The sequence below is a fragment of the Ambystoma mexicanum genome, chromosome 3q (assembly GCF_040938575.1).
Source record: "Ambystoma mexicanum isolate Mex_15411 chromosome 3q, UKY_AmexF1_1, whole genome shotgun sequence".
Lineage (NCBI taxonomy): Eukaryota > Metazoa > Chordata > Amphibia > Caudata > Ambystomatidae > Ambystoma > Ambystoma mexicanum.
This window is the reverse complement of record NC_090926.1, coordinates 48,805,674-48,828,440: the sequence shown is the minus strand read 5'-3', so window position 1 is coordinate 48,828,440 and position 22,767 is coordinate 48,805,674. Positions and strand designations below refer to the sequence as shown.

At 45.2% G+C, this 22,767-nt stretch overlaps 1 protein-coding gene across 3 annotated transcripts in view; it reads right to left on the bottom strand.

Annotated features, from left to right (window-relative positions):
- Positions 1–18,125, bottom strand: part of SH3BP1 (SH3 domain binding protein 1) — a 281,096-nt gene extending 262,971 nt beyond the window's left edge. For 2 of the 3 annotated variants that reach the window (XM_069653044.1, XM_069653045.1), the window contains exon 1: positions 17,860–18,124. In XM_069653044.1, coding sequence (XP_069509145.1) covers positions 17,860–17,915 — 56 coding nt within the window. In that variant the 5' untranslated portion in view covers positions 17,916–18,124. Of the gene's footprint in view, positions 1–17,859 lie in introns of all 3 variants that reach the window. The other variant, XM_069653046.1, reaches the window with a different exon arrangement.
- Positions 18,126–22,767: the final 4,642 nt, after the last annotated feature.

The following is a 22,767-nucleotide window of genomic DNA, read 5'->3' as shown; positions in this document are numbered from 1 at the left end:
GGCAAACAGAATGAAGGACTTACAGCTGAAACCACTTAACAGGTCTCTGGTATATATATATAGAACGTGGCATACAGAGGCAGAGCGGCTGGAAGAGGAACTGGCTGGACCGAAGCCGAGTAGTGCAGAAAGGATGCCGGGGCAAGCGCAAGCTGTGCAAGGGTCGAAAAGCCTGCTGTCCCCTTTTACTGGTGTTCACAACAGGAGCTGTGGAACACCAAACGCTCTCTCAACTGCCACAAGCCACTGGTAACCTCCACTAGAGGAGAGCAGGACTACACGCAGCTGAAACCAAGGACGGCAAGCGCTGCTCGCAGAAGCTCATGCGTGGAGCAGGCAGAGCTGGAAGAAGCCGAATCGGGAGGCCAGGAGAAGTGATACGAGACCGGTGATTGTAAGAGATTGGAATATTCAATCCGGCATGCTCCAGGGCTGGAGAGAGGCCAATTGGTATTGCGAACGATCCAAAAATTATTATAATTGCTGTGGAAGATTGAATTCAACGTTGTTAAGTGCCGAACAAGATGCACGTTGGCATAAGTACTTTTAAAAGTGCTGCAAGCATTTGTGAATACTGAATAACTCAAAGGGCATACAAGTATCCCAGATTGTCTACAAGCATTATTGAATGCCAGAGAAAGATGCAAAGTATTATAAGTACTTTTTGTGAATGCTACAAACATTGCTGAATACCGAACTAACTGAGAGATGTGATGAGCCTATGTGAATACAGCATGAGATCAAAGCAATTGATGAACTCTTATGAGCAAAGTGAAAGCAAGCTGGTGTAAAAAGATGTATACCGCGGAATGAGTTATCTGAAATACATGTGGCAAAGTCAAGAGAATGCCAAGAAAGATCTGAAATTAGTGTTTATTGATATATTGGGAGAATACAAAAGTGTATCAAAGTGCCATGGGTTATCGGTTGTGTGAGCTGTAATGGGTGGACTGTGTGGTCCAACAACTGCACCTGGACCGAGTGACCCCCTATTTGGAAAAGAGCCAAGAAAAAGCAAATGTGAAGAAGCTTGCGTTCTGCTACCATTACTTGTGCTTGAGAAAAGGAACCTTTGTGAACTATTGAAAAGTCTGAAGGGTTGAGGTGAATTGGAACCATTTGTAAAGTCAAGAGACTTGAACAATTTGTTTGGAAACCTGGAACTGTGTTGAACTCTTTGGGAAGGGAACCCTGTAACATTGTGAACTGTGTTGAACTCTTGGGGAAGGGAACCCTGTAACATTGTGGCCTTCGTTGAACTCTTGGGCAAGGGAGCCCTGAGACGTTTTTGGAATTGTTCTGACTTTAGGGCAGGGAAGCTGAACTTAAGCCACGAGCTGGAAGAAGCTCCGAACATTGTTTTGACCAAAATGTATTTTGATCCCGACATCCTTACACATTACATATGGTCAGTTGTGAGGGCAGGTATAGGTTTGGTCACAGACAGACTTTTAAGTTGAAATTACTAACACAGACCATCCTTAGTTTTCTTTAGGTGGGGAAATCCCACCTCAGCATAGAGCAAGTTAGACCTTACTCCATCCTGAAATTTAAGAAAATAAAACCTCTACTTAAAACGTTGAATCTGTTGTCTGTGTTTTACTTCATGATGCCCTCACATTGTCCAAGGACAATGGCCTAGGTCAATGGTTCCCAATAACCAGGTCAGGACTGGCCTATTGGACAAAACAGCAATGCCTGAAGTGCCAGCCCATGATCCTAGTATGGGCCAGTTTTTGGGCCAGAATGGGACCCTTTTTGCTCAGAGTGGGAGAGTTTTGTAAGTCACTGCACTGGGTTTTAACCAATGTTACTTACCAAATATGAATCTAAATGCTTTATTTACAACATGTTTTAACTGACCTTTATGAATATGTTGATCCCTCTTTTAAATGCCTGGAAAGGAATTCCTAGCACAGTTTTGATTAGGAATATTATCTATTTTAGTACCTAGCAGATTTTAAATGCTTGTATATTTTAAGTGTCACATTTTGGATAAGCTTTTGCAGGAATGTTTTGATTTGTTTGTAAATGGTGAAAGCCGAAATAAAGTATTGGTCACTCACTTATTTGCAACATGTTTGATCCAAACACCCCCTTGGGTAGTACTCGGTCTGTTCTGAAAAGTAACAAATTCTCATATGTGATTGTGGGTCCCTTTCTCATTGATGCCTGGCCTGATCCAACATTGACAATACCAACACCATAACTAAAGTAGTATGTCTGAAGTATATGAAACCAGGAAGAAATATATGCGGGATTTACTTGGAATTGGACGAAATTTGTTCTAAACTGGGTTGGTTTGTGGATAGAGCGTCGAGGGACAACATGGGTGGACAGCTTACACCCACTTAAACAGTCTTGTGACTGGGATTCAAACCTAGGTTGCGAAGCTGGGAGGCTGACACTCAGCCACAAGACCACTCAAATTGCTAATCCCGACCTCTAAAATGTGTTGCATTGATATTCTACTAGACTGGACATCTTAAAAGGTGCATACCTTTTATACTTAGCCAGCAATGTTATATGCACATCTGTTCTCTTAGCAAATGATTATTTGTCCTGTGCAATTTCTTCAGTTGGAAAAGAAACTGAAAGAAATTTGAATCTTTCATTGAGTTCCTGTGACATCACTTCCCATTGCGCACGTCACAGTCTCCCCCGCCTTTATTTGTTTAGACCTTGAGCCCTGTCAGTGGGTGATGGACAGTACTAGCAATAAGGGCGGCAGGTTAACGTGGTGACCTGGTGAAGAGTTTAGGACAGGTTTTGTGGCATTTTGGATATAAAAGGCAGAGATATGTTAGTAGGTGGGTCAGTCAGAGGAACTTGGAGAAGACGGCTGGAGCGTGGCGTGGGAAGCATAGGAGACAGCAAGCTTCTTTTCCAGGAGCATAGATGGATCTGACCCAGAGGATACAGTCCTTCCGCTAAAGGAACGCAAAATGGCATTTCCTGGGTGACGGAGGGATTGTTTTTAGGGTCCATTCAATTGTAAAGTGTGCAAGTACTTGGTGGTTCAGATCAGGTGAAAAATTCTTATGGTAAACCACTCCATGTAGCGATAATTGGTGCAAAAGAAGGAGAGTCTAGGGTTAGCGTCTTTCGATGTAACCAATGGCAACCTGCAAACTTTTTGTTTGCCCCCCGGATCCAGAATGAGTGCAAATGTTAGTGTTATGCATTACAATAACACTGAATTATTTTTAGCAAGTGTCGTTTAGTTTAACATTACATTTTTGTCACTCGTATTGCAATCATTTGGTATAAAAAATGCAAAACTTTAAAAATCCAAACTGTTTTTCAATCCTTTAGTTGGTGCTTGTAATGACCAGCAAATGTTAAGATTATTGTAAAACACCACCTCCCCCACAGACTTTATGATAAACAGATCTGCTTGTAAAGTCATTTCTTTTTTGTTATTGTTTGTTTGATATACAAAATATTAATATATTTAGGAGCATTTTACATGATAGGGTGCATACACCCTTCAGAGTTAGTATTTTTCATTGTCCGGGAAAGCGTTACGTTATTTCGGATGCAGAATATCAGTGGAGCGCGGTGAAGACTAAAACACGCTGTGCCACTGGCGAGCAAAGAAGTCTTGATGGTCCTTTGGTTGGCAATCGATACCAAGGATGCCACTCGGGGGCATAACAGGACATCTCTGTAGCTCCTGCGGTTCCCCTCCCCCGTACAAGGGCCCCCAGATTTGCCCATGGCTTGGGGATTTCCACAGGCAGTTGGAATATCATAATCCCCTTAACACGGTTTTTTGTCATCCACTGTTAAAGGCTTTAGTCAACTCATCTTTTTTTATGTACAGTTTAGTTTGAATACAATTTTTCCACAAATACACAAACATAAACATATTGCAAAATACTTTGGTCATTAGTACTTCAGTACTATTGCAGCTCTAATACATATGATCCTAAAAATAAAATATTTACTCTATAAAAATGTATTCTATCACACAATTAAGAAATGACGAATCTCCTTTACACGGCATCCTCATGTTTGCTGCTAGGTAACAGCCTAACCCTCATCCAAACGTGGGAAAGGCAAAGAAGCAAAGATGTCTGAGAATCACTCAACAATGACACCAAGAAGGTTTCTGAATTTAAACACTAGGCATCAGGCACAAATCTAGAAAAAGCTTCCCCCATCAGAGCTTTGGTGCTTTTACTTTTTATAAACAAACTACGTCTGGTCTCCAAGATTCCCACCTTTTTTCATATTCTGCAAGTTTGTTCTTCATTACATGATATGATAGTTTATTTATATAGCGCCTATACACAATGTGTTTCAAAGCACTTCAAGGTAAGGGAGGGAACAAGGGAAAATACAATGACATTCTTACAGGCCATGAACAGTAAGGATGCGAAATTAACTATCGTACTCGGCCTGACGACATTTCAGATAGTGCAAGAGCTAAGACATAGATAAGGAAGGGAGGGGGGGAGTGGGAAGGAAATGCAAACAGACAGGCAACTACCATACTAGGCCTGACGACATTTATGGTAGAGCCGGAGGAAAACAAAAGGTGAGAGAGAGGGGTGCAGAAAGGGAGGGGAGGAACAAAACAAGTGACTATCATACTAGGCCTGACGACATTTCAGATAGTGCTGGAGGGGGTGTGTGGAGGAAAAAAACAATAATGCCAGGGTGGAGGAAACAGACGAGGTTGCTATCATATTATGTCCAGGGACAATTGTGATAGAGTAAGTGCATAGAAGAAAGTAAGGGGAGGAGATAGGAAAAGGGAGAAGGGAAAGGAGAAGAGAACAGAGAGTAAGCAGTCAGCAAGAGTGGAGAGCGAATACAATTGCAGAAGTCAGTAGTAACACATAATGTTGCAAGCCAGGATACAAGAAGATACATTATTTAGATTGAGGAACCGGATGCCTCCAACCAGTCTAAACCGTTGACTTTATAGTTGATGAATATTTTTCAAATTGATTTTGGAATTTTACCAGATAAGACTATGGTGGGAGGCCTGCTGGATAAAACTAAGTATATCCCTTCATTGTTTTTTCCAAATAAAAGACTGATCCAATGTATAAGCTTTCTTTTTGATTGCTGATATTAACATTGTGGACTGAAGGATATCCTCCACATTATACTAAATGGCATTAAGAAAAAATACCCAACCCTCTCTATAACAATTTAATACACCATGATCTTCTATCTTTGTGTCCAGCAAGAGAGTATCTGGTTGTGCTTACAATACTTTACCATGAAAAGCTTCCCTTCTCTGATTAGCTACATCATTCCAACAGACCACATCCAATTCCATTGGTATCAGGCATTAATGCCCGCATACATAAGGTGCCCATACATAATGTCGCCGGAAAAAGCCATTGGCGACATTATATATAGTGACATGTATGTGGACGGGTTGCGGGGATGTCCACTGCTCCCATTGTAAAAAAAAAATTGGGGGTTCCAGGGGTGTCCCCCGCATGTTCAATGTAATTATGTCTCTGCAAAAAACAACAACCTTTTTGGCAAGAGACATTTTTGCAGGGATATTATAACATGGAACCATTCCATTCTGATCCACAGGATAGAAACCGAAGTTGCAAGGCTCAAGACTGATCTCCACATATGACCCTCCAGCATATTTAGCCCTTTCAGAAGTAAATCAAACCTTGTTTTAATACCATACCGCATTCATTTCAATGTACATGCTTCCAACAGCTGGGCTAGAGGAAAACCCTGTGTCGCTTATCAAAATACCTCAAAATCACCAATGTGCCATGGGCTTTAGGTTTGATATTTCGGTGCAACCAAATGACAGCTTTCTAAGGTGTCAGCCATACTCCAAGGTGCAAGAAATCAGTAACCTCCTTCAACCTGTGGGCACCTGTCTTCCAAAAGAGGGAACCTTTCTTCTTTTTTTGTAGCAACAGAGATTAACAACGCTTATTTCCAAACCATCCACCCTTGTATATTCTAGATTCTGTGACGTTCACTAGGTCTCGTAACTTCTCCAAAGGGGGGAGCCCTTTTCCATGAGGCTATGGAGGTGCGGCCACTACCCAATAGTTCCCTAAGAGTGGTTTCATACGAGAGGATCTCATGGGGGATGTGACTCCCATCTGGGGATAAGGACGATCACCTTGGGTACAGCCCTGCTGTACAACATCACACCCCCACATGCCTTAGCTGTCTCCCCTCCATTTCAAACCACTATATTGAAATTAAACCTATATATTTATGTAGTGCCTGGGGTACAGTCAAGACAGAAAATACTAAGACGAAAAAGAGCACAGAAAACATGAGGAATGCTAACTGTGACAAGGTGGCTCACAAGAGGCATGAGGAACACCAAGGAGCATAGACATATTTACAATAAGGCCCACTGGGCTGGCAGATTGCCAGAGAAGGGGAATTTTATTGCAGTTTATTTTCAATATACTGGTTGTCATTTTTGAAATACAAAGCCAATTTTGTTTCTCTGAGTCAAGCTGATCCACAACACTGCAACACATTTTGAGCTGTTAGTAGTCATTCCACTCGGACAACAAAAATGTTTGATTGTCAAACTTGTATATATATATATATATATATGTTTGATATTTACGAAAGGGTTATTGTTAGGTTGACTTTCAGTTTAAAAAAAAAAAAAGGAAACCCATATCAAACCCAGCATGTTTTCAGTATTTAGTGATTCAGTCATACAGCTCTCCAAGACATATATAACAGATTTAAAGCTCTTTGGTCATTCTTATCTTCCCAAAAGGCTCTTTGATATGCAAAACAGTCAAAACCTTGTTGGTTTTATTGGTGCCATTTCACAGTGTATTTGTTGTTTGTTCTAATCGATAAACACATACACTGTTTTAAGCAACCACTTTATTTTCAAATACACGACATGCATTTTTTAAACCATTGCAAAAATGAGGGATTTCCCTTCAGAAAAGTAAAGATTAAAAATGATGCATCATTTTACAATATTAAACACATGCCTATGCTTAAGTCAAGCACAGACTTTCCACAGGTGGCACTAAAATGATTTTCAGAAGCAAGCACTAATTTCCCTGCCCGGCCCCACATTTTAGAGACCTGTGGCTGCCCAAAAGGAGCAAGCATAAAATAGATCATAGAGAAGTTAAAATGGCGAAGACTAAATCTGAACGCGTAAGTGAATCAAGAAACCTGTGAAAGGATACCCAAAGTCATAGAAGGATGAGAACAAAAACTTTATGCCAATTGTGCACACTGTTTCACAGCTGTAAAGATGTCACATAAAGATGTACATTCAGCCTCTTTACAGAAGCTGCTCAGTGCTAAGCAGGTACATGGCACCCCTGCTGGGTTTATCATGTGTCTTTGTTGACATTCTGCTGCATGCTCAGTACTGCCAGGAGAACCAACTGCAAAGTATGTCACACAATGCATAACTGTGATGCTTATAAGTAATCTTTACATTATATTTTAAATACAAGGACTTTTTCTGTGAAATAGTACTTCAAATGACAGCAGGACATCTATAGCAATACCCACAAATCTCGAAATGTTTCTATGTATTCTACAGTCCAACCATCTCTACAGAGTTTACAAATATTTTAAATTACCTGAAACGCTGGCAAGACCCATAGCCTAAACCACACCCACAAAGGTTATATTGTGCTGGAACGCCCAATCCATTGCTCAATTTTACTCTTGGGGTGTTGGGTATTTTGAACAATTGTACAAAAAGCAAGGCTGTAAACAGTATGTACCACTTAATGTGTGAGAAAAGGTGCCTGCATTGTGCAGCTACAAGGATTGCTGTTGCTTCCCACACATGAATGTTCAGGATCGCCCTTATCCATTACTCAACCCAGGAGAATGCACAGCCAAAATTCCAAGAACCTTGTCCAACTGTCTTTACTCTACTGATGTGTTATTCCCAGGCAGAGTTTACAAACTTCACTTGTGATGTTGCCATATTTTAATGGCGTTCAGCCCAAGGGATTGGAGGTACATCGGCTACAGCAGGTAACTTGCCTTATTTCCATTTTCACCCCTGCTAATACCAGAGCTGTAGCCATGAGAAAAGGTTTTAGTTCTGTTTATTAAACATTATGTGCATATATTTCATATGTAAACTTTACCATTTGACATGACCAGATGTAGAAATTTAGTTGTGTTGCATTAATATTACAGAACAGTCTAGGTGCTTCTCATAGAGTGACAGCAGGCAATTTATGAGAGAAACCAGATATTAGCATTGGAACCAAAATGACTCATTCCAACCTTCTCTCACTTGTGTCCAGTTGGCAGACAGCTAATGTTCTTATCGCTTCCTCTAGAAGATTGTTTTCTGACTTAACCGAAACTAGACAATTAGCCATTACAATGATCTCTTCTAATGCACTCAACTGCAGAATACATTGCCATCTCCAAATCTTGGGCAGCAGAGATCTGAAAACACTCTGTCAACTAACATAACATAGAGGATGACAGGCTTGAATTAATAGAGAAGAAGCAATAGCTTTCTTATCCCTGCAACCTTAAAAACCTTCCTATAAATGTTATGGAGACAAAATGGGGGGTAAAGGGGCATAGTTTGGACAACACAGACATGGTTTGTTGAAGGGGCGGAATCTGGTAAAGGTGCAGAGTCTGGCAGAGGTGGAGTAAAGTGGGGTGGGGTGTATGCATTTATTTGATCCTTGGGCAGCAGAAAGCCTAAAAACGCCACTGCCAAGGAGCCAATGCAACAGTTGTTGTAAGCCCCATCTAATGGAAAGAGAAGAAGAACTCCGCGTCTTCGTCTTCCATCCTCATTGGAGAACCCAAGAGTTTCAAAGGCTGCCCTCGACCCAAAGAGAGGGCTCTGCAGAGAACACCCGCAAATGGCTAAGTGAGTCCGTGACAGGTCTTGCGTTGGCAGGACCAAGCCCAGCGGGAAGCCGGCGAGGAGGAGGTGGACCGTGCAGTCCCTGAACAGTGCCGAGACGGCAAGAAGCCACAGCACACGGAGCCACCGCAGTAGTAATGAGGCAGATGGCTGCAGGAAGCAGGAAGGGGACCAATCCAAGCCCCTGGAGAGACAGGCGAATTGCAAGCAAGTCGCAGAAGTTAACAGGAAGCATGGGCAGACTGGTAGGGACGTGGGGGTGTAGAGAGGTCTCTGTTTCATGCCATTGCAAGTGTAAGGCCTATCAAATCTTCCTCGTACCAGTGGCAGAGATAGGTCCACTGACCACCAGAGAAGAGTCTGGGACCCCAACAGAAGAGAACTAAGCGTCCAAGAAAATCTTCCTCATACCAGTGGCAGAGATAAATCCACTGGCAACCAGAGAAGGGTCTGGGACCCTAACAGAAGAGAGTCAAGCGTCAGAGGAAATCTTCCTTATGCAGTGGCAGAGATAAGCCCCTTGACCATCAGAGAAGGGTCAGGGACCATGATATAAGTAGGATTTGGAACTTTGTTGATGTAGTGGAAAAGTGTCGAGATAAAACCCAAGTTCAGAATAAACTTGCAAACACCAGGAGAAGGGAGTCATTCTGATAAGAAAACGGAATATTTTCAAGTACACTGAAGAGACACCAGGGGAACAGAGTCATTCCTCGTGGCCTTGTTGTGAAGCTTTGTGAAGCTTTATTGTGAGTTATATTGTGCAGACCAGTCATTCTCCTGGTCCAGAAAGTTGACTGTACAAAGTGCTGGCACTGCCATCCAGGGGAAGGGAGTAATTGCCCCTGGAATTTGTTTACAAGAGGACATTTTGGGAACACCTGCTGTATAGCAGGAGAAGGGAGTCATTCTCCTTGGGAAAGAACTTTCTGTTAAATTGCTACAATCCAGAGGAAGGGAGTCATTCCCCCGGTACCTTTTTGCAAGAGAACATTTTGGAATTGACACCCATATACCAGGAGAAGGGAGTCATTCTCCTGGAGAAGAAACGTTCTGTTAAAGTATTTTAGTCTTTAGTTATAGTGTAAGGTATAGAAGGGATGGTGTAAGGAATGTAAGGGAAAGAAGAAGTTGTGACACAGGATGATGGACTTTTCATTTGGATGGACATTCTGACAGGTCCTTGGTATTAGTTTGAGGCAGGGAAACCCCTCTAAGCGATAGGGATAGTGAGGGTTCTTTAACTATCAATAAAAGTCTATAACCACACACATGCCACCTGTGTGTCAGCTTCCTTCTTCAACACCCCTACAATTCATGAAAGGCATCAAGGCTAGGTTGCAGGTCTGTGCACGACATTTCAAATATGGCTACATCACCAGCATGGACTAGCCAACTAATCAGGCCATTCCCCAGCCTAGGCGGAAGGTTATTCATTTTTAATATGGTATTAATCAGATCGGCCAAATACAGGTTAAACAAACACTGGGTGAGAACACACCCCTGTTGTTTGAGACCAGAATTTGTCTGAAAAAGCCCAAAAAATGGTCCCTTCTATATTAACACTAGTATTCAAATGTTACATTATTATTAAACTCAGTAGACCTTTGCCAATGCCGCAGTTATTCAGTTCAATCCAGAGCTGCACCCTATTGACCAGGTTAAATGCAGTAGTAACATCCAAAAATGCCATATGTAGGGAGGCAGTACCCTTAATGCTGCCCTGTGCTTTTAATAGGTTGATAGCCAACACCCTGATGTTAGTGCCTAAGTTATTTCTAATGCCAGTTAGATACCTCGGCAGACTATGTGCACCCTCTACGCAAGCTGTTAGCTCTTTTAATATCATAACCAGAAATGTGATGGGTGGAAGGTTTTGAATGAATCTGTACCATTGGCATTGTTCTCGGCAACCTTCCACAACACAGTTTCTTAGCCCGTCTGCGCCATTGCAAAAAGGGTGCAGCCATATGCAAATCAGTCAGGTACTGCCACCAATAGTTGCAGCCCAGCCCGAACTGCTAGGCCAGGTCCCCTCTGCACAGAAACACAAGCAAGCCCAGACATGTTTCGGCCTTATTGGGCCTCCTCAGTGAGGTGCAGCTTGGTTCCCTATGGCACAGAAAGCAAGGGACCCACGTCTGGGCATACCCTCTCTCACATAGTGAGATCATCTATAACCACAAAAGTGATGGGTGGAAGGTTTGTAATGAATCTGAACAACTGGCATTGCTCTGGGCAACCTTCCACACCACGTTTTTAGCCCACCTGCCCCATTGCAAAAGGGGTCCAGCCATATGCAAATCAGCCAGGTATTGCCACCAATGGTAGCAGCCCAGCCTAGCCCAAACTGCTATGCTAGGTCCCCTCTGCACAGAAACACAAGCAACCCCAGACATGTTTCGGCCTTGTTGGGCCTCCTCAGTGAGGTGCAGCTTGGTTCCCTGTGGCGCAGAAAGCAAGGGACCCACGTCTGGGCATACCCTCTCTCACATAGTGAGATCAACTATAACCACAAAAGTGATGGGTGGAAGGTTTTGAATGAATCTGAACAACTGGCATTGCTCTGGGCAACCTTCCACACCACGTTTTTAGCCCGTCTGCCCCATTGCAAAAGGGGTCCAGCCATATGCAAATCAGCCAGGTATTGCCACCAATGGTAGCAGTCCAGCCCAAACTGCTATGCTAGGTCCCCTCTGCACAGAAACACAAGCAACCCCAGACATGTTTCGGCCTTGTTGGGCTTCCCGAGTGAGGTGCAGCTTGGTTCCCTATGGCGCAGCGAGCAAGGGCACCACATCTCTGCATACCCTCTCTCACATAGTGAGTCAAACTATAACCACATATGGACTTTCCCCTTTTGTAATGGCTTGGCAGGGGAAGAGGAGTGGTCTGGAGGGTTGCCCAGAGCAATGCCAGAAGTTAAGATGTATTCTAAACCTTCCAGCCATCACCTCTTTTGTTTTGTGGTAGATCTTTTAATATAAGCCAGGCAAATATCTTGAAGCAGCCCAATAGCGCAATTAGTCTGCAGGACCTTGGATCCTTCCCAATCCCTTTCTTGAATATGGGAATCAGCAGAGCTTGGGTCCAGGTTTCAGGTAATTCGCCCAACTATTCAGTTCACCAAGAGAGGATTGTTCCTCCAATAGGAACCATGTTCCTGCAGCATAATAATAGTAATCATGCAGTGTTTTTTACTTAATGTGACAAAATGACTGCTGCCCTGCAGAAGTACAAGGATGAGCACAGGCTAAATAAAGTGCCTACTCAGCCCTCACACTTCTACAAACCAAGAGCCAACCCAATCATAAAGATATAGCAGGCACAGCTAAGAGATATACCTCCTTCTCCTTTTGTGGTAACGTGGGCCAAGGGGAGGCATACTCTCAAGATGGGTGTGAATGTGGTTGGTTACCAGACATTTGGTCGAAAAAAATTGGTCGACCAGACAAATGGTCGAACCAATTTGGTCGAAAACCAAATGGTCGAATTTGTTTTATTTTTTATTTTCACCCTTTTTTTTGGGGGGGGGTGGTCCCCCTCAACCCCCTTTTTTTTCTAAAAAACCCTTTTTTTTTTAAAACGAAAACCCGAAAAATAAATATATAATTTAAAAAAAATTTGACCATTTGGTTTTCAACGAAATTGCATCGACCAAATGTCTTTCGACCAGTTTTCGGTCGACCAAATGTCTGGACACCAATGTGGTTCAGTAGCGAAGTATAACAGTCCAAAATAAAGGAATATCCAATCAAGGTTCTATAAAATATATATACTTTAATTAAACACACCATGTACAATAATAACTAACTAGAAAAACCACTACACAAAACCCACCCCTGGAGAAAGAACACAGAATAAGCCAAGATTGCAAGATGCAGCACTTTGATGAATGAATTAGGGCTGTGGCAAGCAATAATCACAATGTTATTTATATGTTCTTGGGTGCAAAATGGATAAAAGTAATCTAACCAGTTACTAGGGCCTAAAAAATTGACCAAGGGGGCAATAAGCAGTCAATAGTACCATTTTACAGGTCTTGGTGGTCTGGCAGTGCCAAAACAGAAGACTATGCAAGCAATTTGAAGATTGGTAGAGTTCAAAAGGCAGTAACGGAGGGCCTGGGTGGTTCAAATGTGTCGAATGGGTCTTAAAACACAGTTCTGAGTGGTTCAACAGCAGAAAGCACTAGGATCCCGGCTGTCTTGGCTCGCAGGGTGCTGTGAGTTCCAATCTAGGAGTTCGGGGACAAGATGAGTACTTTTCTCGTACTCCCAAACATACGTGAGGCTGGCACACAACTGCAGGGGTCCTTCAACATGGTGACGTCCTAGGTACTGCTGTGGCTGGTGGAGAGGCAGGTCCGACTCCAGAAGCAGGTCACTCCTCAGGTTGCAGTGAGTCACACTGCAGGGACTCAGGGGAAACATGGGTCCTTGTTCTCAAGAACGGGCGGAGGGCTGGCACACAACCTCAGGTGTCCTTGAACATGGTGAGGTCCTGGGTACCGCTGTTACTGGCAGAGATGCTGGTCTTGTTCCCACAGCAGGTTAACCCTAAAGTTTCCTGGGGATGGCTAGGGTAAATATCTTGCCTTTGCCTTGGACCACCTGTCTTCACCTCACAATTAGAGGGCTTTGGAAAGGACTGCTCTACCAATAGGGTCCAACGAAATCTTCAAAGGTACAAGTTCAAAGGATAATTTTAAAAAGTGATGTGACATCCCTTCTTTTAAAGGCAAAGACCCACAACTAGAGGCGATTGGGCTAAAGCGAACCTGTTTTAGGGGTCCAGTCCTTGTTCTTGTAAGAAGTGGACTTCGCCTTCCGACATCACACTCAAAGTGCATTGTGCTAGAGGAAGTAGAGGGGACAGGGAGGAGAGAGTGAGAGAAAAACGATGCTGTAACTTTACCCCAACTGAACAGAGTGCTCCCTATCCCCCGTAACCCCACCTCCTTGCCTCCTCAATAGTATCAAAGGCCACTTGTGTATGCAGCACCCTGGTGTGAAGCTACTCCTTTTCAATGGGTGTACTCCTTTGATTACTGGGCCCAGGACTTTTGAGTTGCGGTCTCTGGCGGAGGGCGTTACCTACCCTCACAAAGAGATAAAAAAGAGGCATGTTCATTCAACTTCCCGTCCTGACACTTGGCAGGACCAGCATGTCTGGCCAGAACGCACACCCCCTTCCACAGCTGAGCTGGCTCACGGGAGAGGACGAATGTGTGATATCAAACTGGATGTGTCCTCAATGACTATGAACAGTGTCATGCACTGCGCCCTAACTCGGCTATGGCTTATATTTAGAATTCACACTGCCACCAGCATGGGCTAGTGATAATCATGATATTTTGGAACAAGGGGCATATCTTTAATGCCACCCCTGTGCTGCAGTGGCTTTGGCTTTCACTGATGCTGTCAAGAGACACTTGTGATCTGAACCTGCTCAGTGCCGGCAGCCGCTGCAGTGTAGCTATTGATGCACCAGTGCACAGGTGTGCACTATACTTTTGGCAAGGAGCTTATGAAAGAGGAATCTGATCAGATAAAAATCAAAAAAGACAATACCCTTGACAGATGGCAATTCATCACACTCACACCATAGATTAATTCAGAGCCCGCCTGTTTTGACAACTCGTACGCCATAGGAACAAGAGGCCTCTACTCTCCTGCACCCCTTGTAACAAGTTTCAAGCAACATCAAACAATGTATGCATCATCATTGAACCAATGGAGTTATTTTGGAACAGTTTCAAATTTCAGTGACTTAAACGGAAATTGCTGTATGGAGTCGTTAATGGTGTTGCGAGAAGGGAGAGAAGAGCGCGGATGCAGAGGTGCACAAGCGAGAAAGAGGTGGGGTGAGGCAGTTGGACAGCTGGGAAGTAGGCACACATGTGGAGAGAGAAGTGGAAGAGGAGGAAACAGACAAGTAGGAGTCCACGCAGTGCGTAATTTGTGGAGGGGGTGGCTTGCCAGGGATCAGCACTTATTTCTGAGCCACTGCACTTATTTTTAGGCCAAGCTTGATTATATTGTGGTGTTTTGGCAACTTTATTATTTTAAATGTCAGTCCATCATAGCAACAAAACAATCAACCAGAGTGGGCACTGGCCAGGTAGGGTCTCTGCCTCCTGGGCCGGCTCGTTATTATTCAGAAACCTGATGAACCTGGGTGGCAGGACAGGACTATTTATAAATGTTCATGAAAAACAATGAAATACAAGGTGACAATCCTGGGCGCTGGTGCTGGCCATGTCCTCACACTGCTTCACTCAGCTTGCATGATATTGCTGCAAATTCTCTAGTGTAATAACCAGCAGAGTGGGTTTACATCAACAGGACAGTCACCAGCCAATAGCCCCAACAAAGGGGCACAGTCAGTCAAAAGACCCACATCTAACTGGAGAACCAGTCATGAGTGCCAGCCTACGCAAGACAATCTTGCTGCAGTGCTTCCCAGGCAACTCATCAGTTCAGTAATGATTTTGCATACATTCGTCCATCAATTTACCATAGGAAGAAAGCATTTTTGCTCTTTTACCCTGTGGTTAGATGGTTAACAAGCTCCACTTGACACTGATAGCATAAGAGTAAAATGTTAACAATTATGTGTTTTAAAGAAACACTTAAACTTGTGTTTTAATTTAAGACACAACTAATATGTGAGTTGGAGCTTTAACCTCAGATAGGTTGACAGTGTATGGAGCAGCCGGGTGACACTGTATGGAGCTGCCGGGTGACACTGTATGGAGCAGCTAGGTGAAGCTGTATGGCGCAACTGGGTGATGCTGTATGGAGCCGCCGGGTGACACTGTATGGAGCTGCCGGGTGACACTGTATGGAGCAGCTAGGTGAAGCTGTATGGAGCAGCTGGGTGACGCTGTATGGAGCCACCGGGTGACACTGTATGGAGCAGCCGGTTGACACCTAATGGAGCAGCCGGGTGACGCTGTATGGAGCCGCCGGGTGACGCTGTATGGAGCAGCCAGGTGACACTGAATGGAGCCGCCGGATGACGCTGTATGGAGCAGCTGGTGACACTGTATGGAGCCGCCGGGTGACACTGGATGGAGCAGCTGGTGACACTGTATGGAGCAGCCGGGTAACACTGTATGGAGCAGCCGGGTAACACTGTATGGAGCAGCTGGTGACACTGTATGGAGCAGCCGGGTAACACTGTATGGAGCAGCCGGGTGACGCTGTATGGAGCCGCCGGGTGACGCTGTATGGAGCAGCCAGGTGATACCCAATGGAGCAACCGGGTGATACTGTATAGAACCAATGGGTGCCACGGTATGGAGCCGCCGGGTGACACTGGATGGAGCAGCTGGTGACACTGTATGGAGCAGCCGGGTAACACTGTATGGAGCTGCCGGTGACACTGTATGGAGCTGCCGGGTGACACTGTATGGAGCTGCCGGGTGACACTGGATGGAGCAGCCTGGTGAGACTGGATGGCGCAACTGGGTGCCGCTGTATGGAGCCGCCGGATGACACTGTATGGAGCTGCTGGGTGACACTGTATGGAGCAGCTAGGTGAAGCTGTATGGCGCAACTGGGTGATGCTGAATGGAGCCGCCGGGTGACACTGTATGGAGCTGCCGGGTGACACTGTATGGAGCAGCTAGGTGAAGCTGTATGGAGCAGCTGGGTGACGCTGTATGGAGCCACCGGGTGACACTGTATGGAGCAGCCGGGTGACGCTGTATGGAGCCGCCGGGTGACGCTGTATGGAGCAGCCAGGTGATACCCAATGGAGCAACCGGGTGATACTGTATAGAACCAATGGGTGCCACGGTATGGAGCCGCCGGGTGACACTGGATGGAGCAGCTGGTGACACTGTATGGAGCAGCCGGGTAACACTGTATGGAGCAGCTGGTGACACTGTATGGAGCAGCTGGTAACACTGTATGGAGCAGCTGGTGACACTGTATGGCGCAGCTGGTAACACTGTATGGAGCAGCTGGTGACACTGTATGGAGCAACAGTTGGTGGAGTCAACAGTAGCCCGAGAGCTGCCACTCCCACCATGCAAGAAAATATGTGACTCATTGCACTTATTTTCTTACAAATGAAGCACTGGAAAGAAGCACATAGAGGAGGACAGGCAGGGAGCAAGGGGGTCAGGTGAAAGGTGTAGAGGGTCAGTTGAGTGAGTTCCTGTTTATTAGGGAAAGCGAGTGGAATTTATGGTAGAGCAAACGGGGGTAAGGTTGGGACATACAAAAACGCGTGTAGCGTGGCGGGGGGGTAGGCGTGAGAACAAGAGGAAGGCGCAGGTTGTGTAGGTAGAAAGGGGAGCCAAGGAGAGTCGTGGGAGGAGTCACCGGAGGTCAGGCTGAGAGACAGTCGGTAGATATGTCTCTTTGCTGTCCTTTCTTTATTTGCGCGTTGGTCTTTGCCTGGGTTTAATCAGACAGTGTCTGCTGCTGCCCTTTGGCCCTTCCAAACCGCTCCCAATTGTCACACAGGGGCCATGGGGGCGGCGGTCGGAGGGGAAGTGCACTCAGCGGGGACAGCCCTACGTTACCACAGAAGAAACATAAATATGCACATTTGGACTCATGCTATTGGAACGCGTGACCGGACGATTCAGCGAAATCTCTATATCAGGCGCATTAACTTGCAGCACTATCTCCCTGAGACTGGAACACGCATAGCCAGCACACGGCTCCGAAACTGCCATATAAACACCCAAGACTTTGTAACTGGGATTACAACTTTCGGAAAGCAAGTTACTAGCGGATCTAATTTACCTCATATGCGATTTTACCAGAATGGAACATGAGACCGCCCGCCTTCGGGTTACAAACATAACTTTGCAGCAATTATATTGCAGCCCGGCCTCTCTCACGGGGACCTGAGCCTCTGACCTCCGGGTGACACAGAGTTCAGTGTCTGCATTGAGCCCCTGAGCAATTGCGAGGGGGGGTCGAGTGGGGGAGGGTGGGTAGGGAGCCTGACCCCCGCCTGACTTGTGACCGGGGTCGGGCACTTACCTGCCGGCGTTGTGATTGGCCAGCTGCCGCATGCGGTTTAGATGTTTCTTCATCATGGCTGGGTCCGGTGAGGTCCTGCGTAGTCCCGCGGGTCCCGTGTCAGGCAGTCATGGCGGCCGGCGAGGGGGGGTCTGCTACCTGCCAGGGAAGGGAGTGCTCCCCGCAGCCGTCTCTCTCTCTGTTCCTGTCAGCGAAGCGCGGTCAGAGAACTTCCCCTCTCTCATCGTCAACTCCCTGCGGGCGAGACAGGCGTGGACTGAGCGAGGGAGCGGCAGCTCTCTGCGCCCAGGCACACCGAGTCTGAGGCGTCCTTCATTTCCCTAAATAAATGCGCACCTGGGCCTCTGGGCGCCGGCTTCTAGCGCCACGGGGGCGCTATCATGTTATTCGCCGCACAGTGAGTGAACCCTTACTCCTAATGCAGCTAAAGAATGCCGATATGCTGTAAAAAAGTTGTGAACCCCTTAAAGTAGTTCAAAACAAGTGATTCGACTTTAATGTGACTAAAGGGGCACGCGTGCACATTACTTTGTAGCCTGTTAGGTGTTACTATACTATCAATAAAGTGACGAGAAGGCCCGGTCGGAATTCTAGCACGTGGCTGCGTGGCCTCACTGGAGAGCTACATGATCATGCGAGACAACCCCACAGGGAGCAGGCCCCAACCAAAGAAGCATAGTTATGGGGACTGCCCCTGAACACCCCTTCTGCCAGCCCTCCCTGAGATTTCTTTATTCATTTTTTGAAATAATGGGTTAATAATGTGCATTTTACAGCACACTTTCTGTGGAAAATTGGGTAAAAAGCACACACTTTACAATCAGCCTTGTAGGGTAACGTGAAAAGATCCAGGAGCATTTTTCAAAACATTTTCATGATGCCCTTTCCCGCAATATATGCCGGCATTCTGCCAGTGTAAAAAAACATGTTCATGCTGGCAGTGTCCAGGGCTGCAATAATATATAATAATTTGCATTAATATAGCGCTACGAACCCTTAGGTGTCTGAGCGCTGCTTATTAATATGTGTGTGGTGCTCATTGTTTGACCTCGGAAGGATGAAAGGCTGAGTTTGGCCCGCCGAGTTTCGAACCTGCGACAATGTCAAAGCGAGCACTTTACTTGCTGTGCTATCTAACCGGCTATATTCTGGATATGTGCCAGCATTCCCACATAAGAACATATTCATGTTTGATTTTTCCTTGATGCAAATGATGATACTATAACAGAAGATGTCCATGCTGCAACTGCCAATATATGCCAGCATCCCCACCTTAGTATATACTCCTGTTGGCTTTGCCCATAAATCCAGTCAAAAATGTGAATCCACTGTGAGAAAACATGTCCATACTGGATGTGCCAATGTACGTCAGAATGGCCCCATCAGAACACTCATCATGTTGGCTTTGCCCAATATGCCAGTAAAACATGCCATTCCACTGTAAAAAAAAATGTCCATACGGGCTGCAGTTTTCCATTTAAGAACATTAGTCAAGTTGGCTCTAGCCATAATGTCAGTAAAACATGCCATAGCACTGTAATAGCATCAGTACGGGCTGCTCTAATGCCCACCTTTAGCCCTGCTCTGCAATCACAAATTCACACACAGTCATGCACCACAACATACACACTTGGATTTATGCCAAACCACCAAATGCAAATCTGAACTGCTTTGTGCCAAATTAGGCCCCTCGAAATTGGAAAACGTGGTGCAAGTTGTCCAGTGGTTTAAAGTGTTGAAAAAAAGGTGTTCTGTTTCTTTATGTTAGTAACTGCTGTAGATGCTGCTGACACTACTGGCCTCTGCATTTATTGTATCCATGTTTACATAAACGTTTTGAATAAAAAAAAAATGGGTTTTATTTAATAATTTCCATTTCTTGGACTATGAGCAAAAGTGTGCATTCTTTGAACAGGCGCCCAGTGAAAACGGTTGGACAAATTTGGCACAAAGCAGTGCAGATTTGCATTTGGTGGTTTGGCATAAATCCATCCAGTTTCTTTTTCTCCTCAAATTTGATGAACAAAGGGCGCTGCCACCAGAATCTTGTATGCATCTCCCAGGGGGCATTGCAGCAACTGAGCCTTTTCAGAAAAGAAAACCTGCCCCTTGTGTATACAAGCAAGGGATTCACACTGTCCTGTTACCACAAATTCACCTGATAACAAAAGGGGTCGGGGTTTCATTAAAAAAACGTTTCAAAATGTATGCTAAAATACTAAAACTTGCGTCAACTCTATTTTTATTTCATTTTTTTAATTTATGAAGCGCACTAGCAGCCCAGGGGCATCGAGGCAACTCTCTCCTCAGCTCGTCATTGCTGCAAAGTGGCCATAGCCAGTGCACCCATAATGGGGGGGGGGGAAATCCCACGGTACTAAGAAGAGCAACTCACTGATAATATTGAATACGACACGTGTGATGGCATGAAAAGAATAAAGCTTTAGGAGTACAGGTGGTGTGAGCATACAGGCCAACCCTCCCGATTTAGGCGGGAGACTCCCGATTTTTAAATGAAAAATCAGGCTATTTTTTACTGTCTCCCCCCCTAAACTAAGTATTAACCCACTGCTATTCTATGAGAAAAATACATTCTCCCGATTTCTGTGGTGCAATCTCCCTCTGAGGGCCTGCCGAATGTTGCCGTGTCTGGGTGTGAGGTATAGCGCACGTATGGTGAATTAGTAAATAGGGGCAGCATGTAGAGGCCACGTGCTAGGCTCTGCAAGATCGAAGCGCCCCAGTCACTCTAGCTATGAAGGCCCTCGGCATAGTGTGCGCGTGTGTGTGAGAGGGAGAGAACTACCTCAGGGCTGCACCACTCAATGTCTCCTTGGTATGCACTGCGGCAGCAGCCAAGGCCTCGCCATTGCCTGACCCTGTCACTCAGATCTCGGCAGAGTCTCCTGGAGGCGGTGCACCCTGAAGAGCCCCGCCCCTCTACATGTTGCTTCCTCCATCCATCAACCTTCCTCGCCCCTGCGGTGTCCCAAAGAGGCCTCTTCTCAGACCCCGCCCCCCCAATCACACTCACTCACCACTAAAACTAAAGGCCTGGATTTAGGAAAGAGGGGATACTTTATCCCTGCTGAAAGTTGCATTTTTGGGATTCAGAAATGATGTTAAGTTAAGAAGAGGCTTCCACTTGTACCAAGCACTTTATCCCCCACCTATTGTTTTGGTTTTGCATTTAAACTTTACAAATGCTGGGCTACAAGTACCAGAATGCATGGAAACCACGGGGTTGGATTAGATGAATTACACGTGATCGCTGGCAATCCAAAAAGACTCGCCTGTCTCACCAAAAGATAGACATGGTTGTGTGTGTAAAAAGATCACCTAAAGTTCAGAGCCTGCGCTTGCGTCGGCTATGGCGGGCAGGAGAAATCCCGCGCTGGCCGCGCTCTAGACACGTGAGCTTAATGTTCCTGTTTCCGGCCTTACGCGATACTGGAGAAATGAAACTGCGTAGCTCTGGCGCTTCCTTCTAATGGGGGTTCTTCTCTGGCATCCAAACACTGGCCCAACCAGTCCGACTTTCTAGGGAACGCCAGGCGAGATAGGATCTGCAACCCAACGTCTGGCTTGTCATTGTATGACTAGAATTAGTGTAAAATGGTCATGGGAGCCTCTACCCATTGCTTTAATTGGGATTAGAAATCAGGAGGCACTCCAACACGTGATGAAGTGATATTGGGTGCGAGGGCCTGACTTCTATCCCAAGCAGCTTAGCTAAGGAACCTTTAAAAGACGCAGGACCCGTGTAAAGAAAGGCGTGGCCTAACAGACAGTCGAGTTTTCGTACCTGTGATGAAAGGCAGTAATAACATTTATTTTAAAAAGCGTGTTAATTATAATTAATAAACCCTTAAAACAAGTAAAATAAAAATGTGGAAATATGGAATAGAAATAAACTAAAAACAGGTCCATGTGCGTTCCAATCACTCAGACCTTTTGAACGAAATTCATAATTCTGAAGTATTAATTTAATTAAATTGTTCTTAGAATACTTCAATATATGTTGAAAAATGAAACAAAGAATTCTAAATCATATTTTCCCTTCCCTTCAGTGTTCGGAAAAAAGAATCCAATTCCAAATACCTGTAACCGAGGATGCGATTCTAAAGATGGCTGATTCTGACATCTAGTGGGGGAAAGTAGTATTGCCACTCATCGTCTGTTTATTTACGCACACTCGGAAATCAGGTCGCGAAAGTCACTTTGAGTAGCCCTGGCAAAACCCGACTGGACAGGACAGCATTTTTTGTGAGACTGCCAAAGCTGAGCCCCGGCCAGCCCCGCCCCAATTAAAACCCTGCTTCTGTCCTTTTACCTTTGTGCGGCAATCCTTGAACCTGGTGATTGTGGCATTTAAAGACTGGCTTTCTTGTTCTCTGATCTATTAAATAACGTGATTTTTTATAACTCGAAATGTGTTCCAATTTCTGACTGTTTTCTAAGCCGTTTCCGATATTTAGTAAACACGTGTATTCAGAGACAGGGCCTGCGTCAAGGTTCAAACAAAGCTGACTTCTGTGCAGATACTTTAGTCTGGTCGGATTAGAGCCAAGACTCCATTCTTCCTGTCTGGCGGCTTTTGCACACCCAATAGCAGCCGGGCATTGCCCGTACCCGAAAACGTGAACAGCATGTCTGACATTCGTCATGCGGGCTGCGGACAGTTGGTGTTGCTGTTTTTAACATCCGAGTTTCATTTCCTGGTAGAAAAAAAACCTGTGCGGGCTTGAGTCACACTTTGTAACTGCAAACAAAAGCCTGTGTTTTGTCTGCACGCTTACTATGAACACTACGACTTTGGAGCTAAAAAAGGGCCAAACGAGAAACTGAATTTAACGAATATGGAAATGATCAAAACGTAATTTAAACGTTACGTGTTAAAGGCTGCAT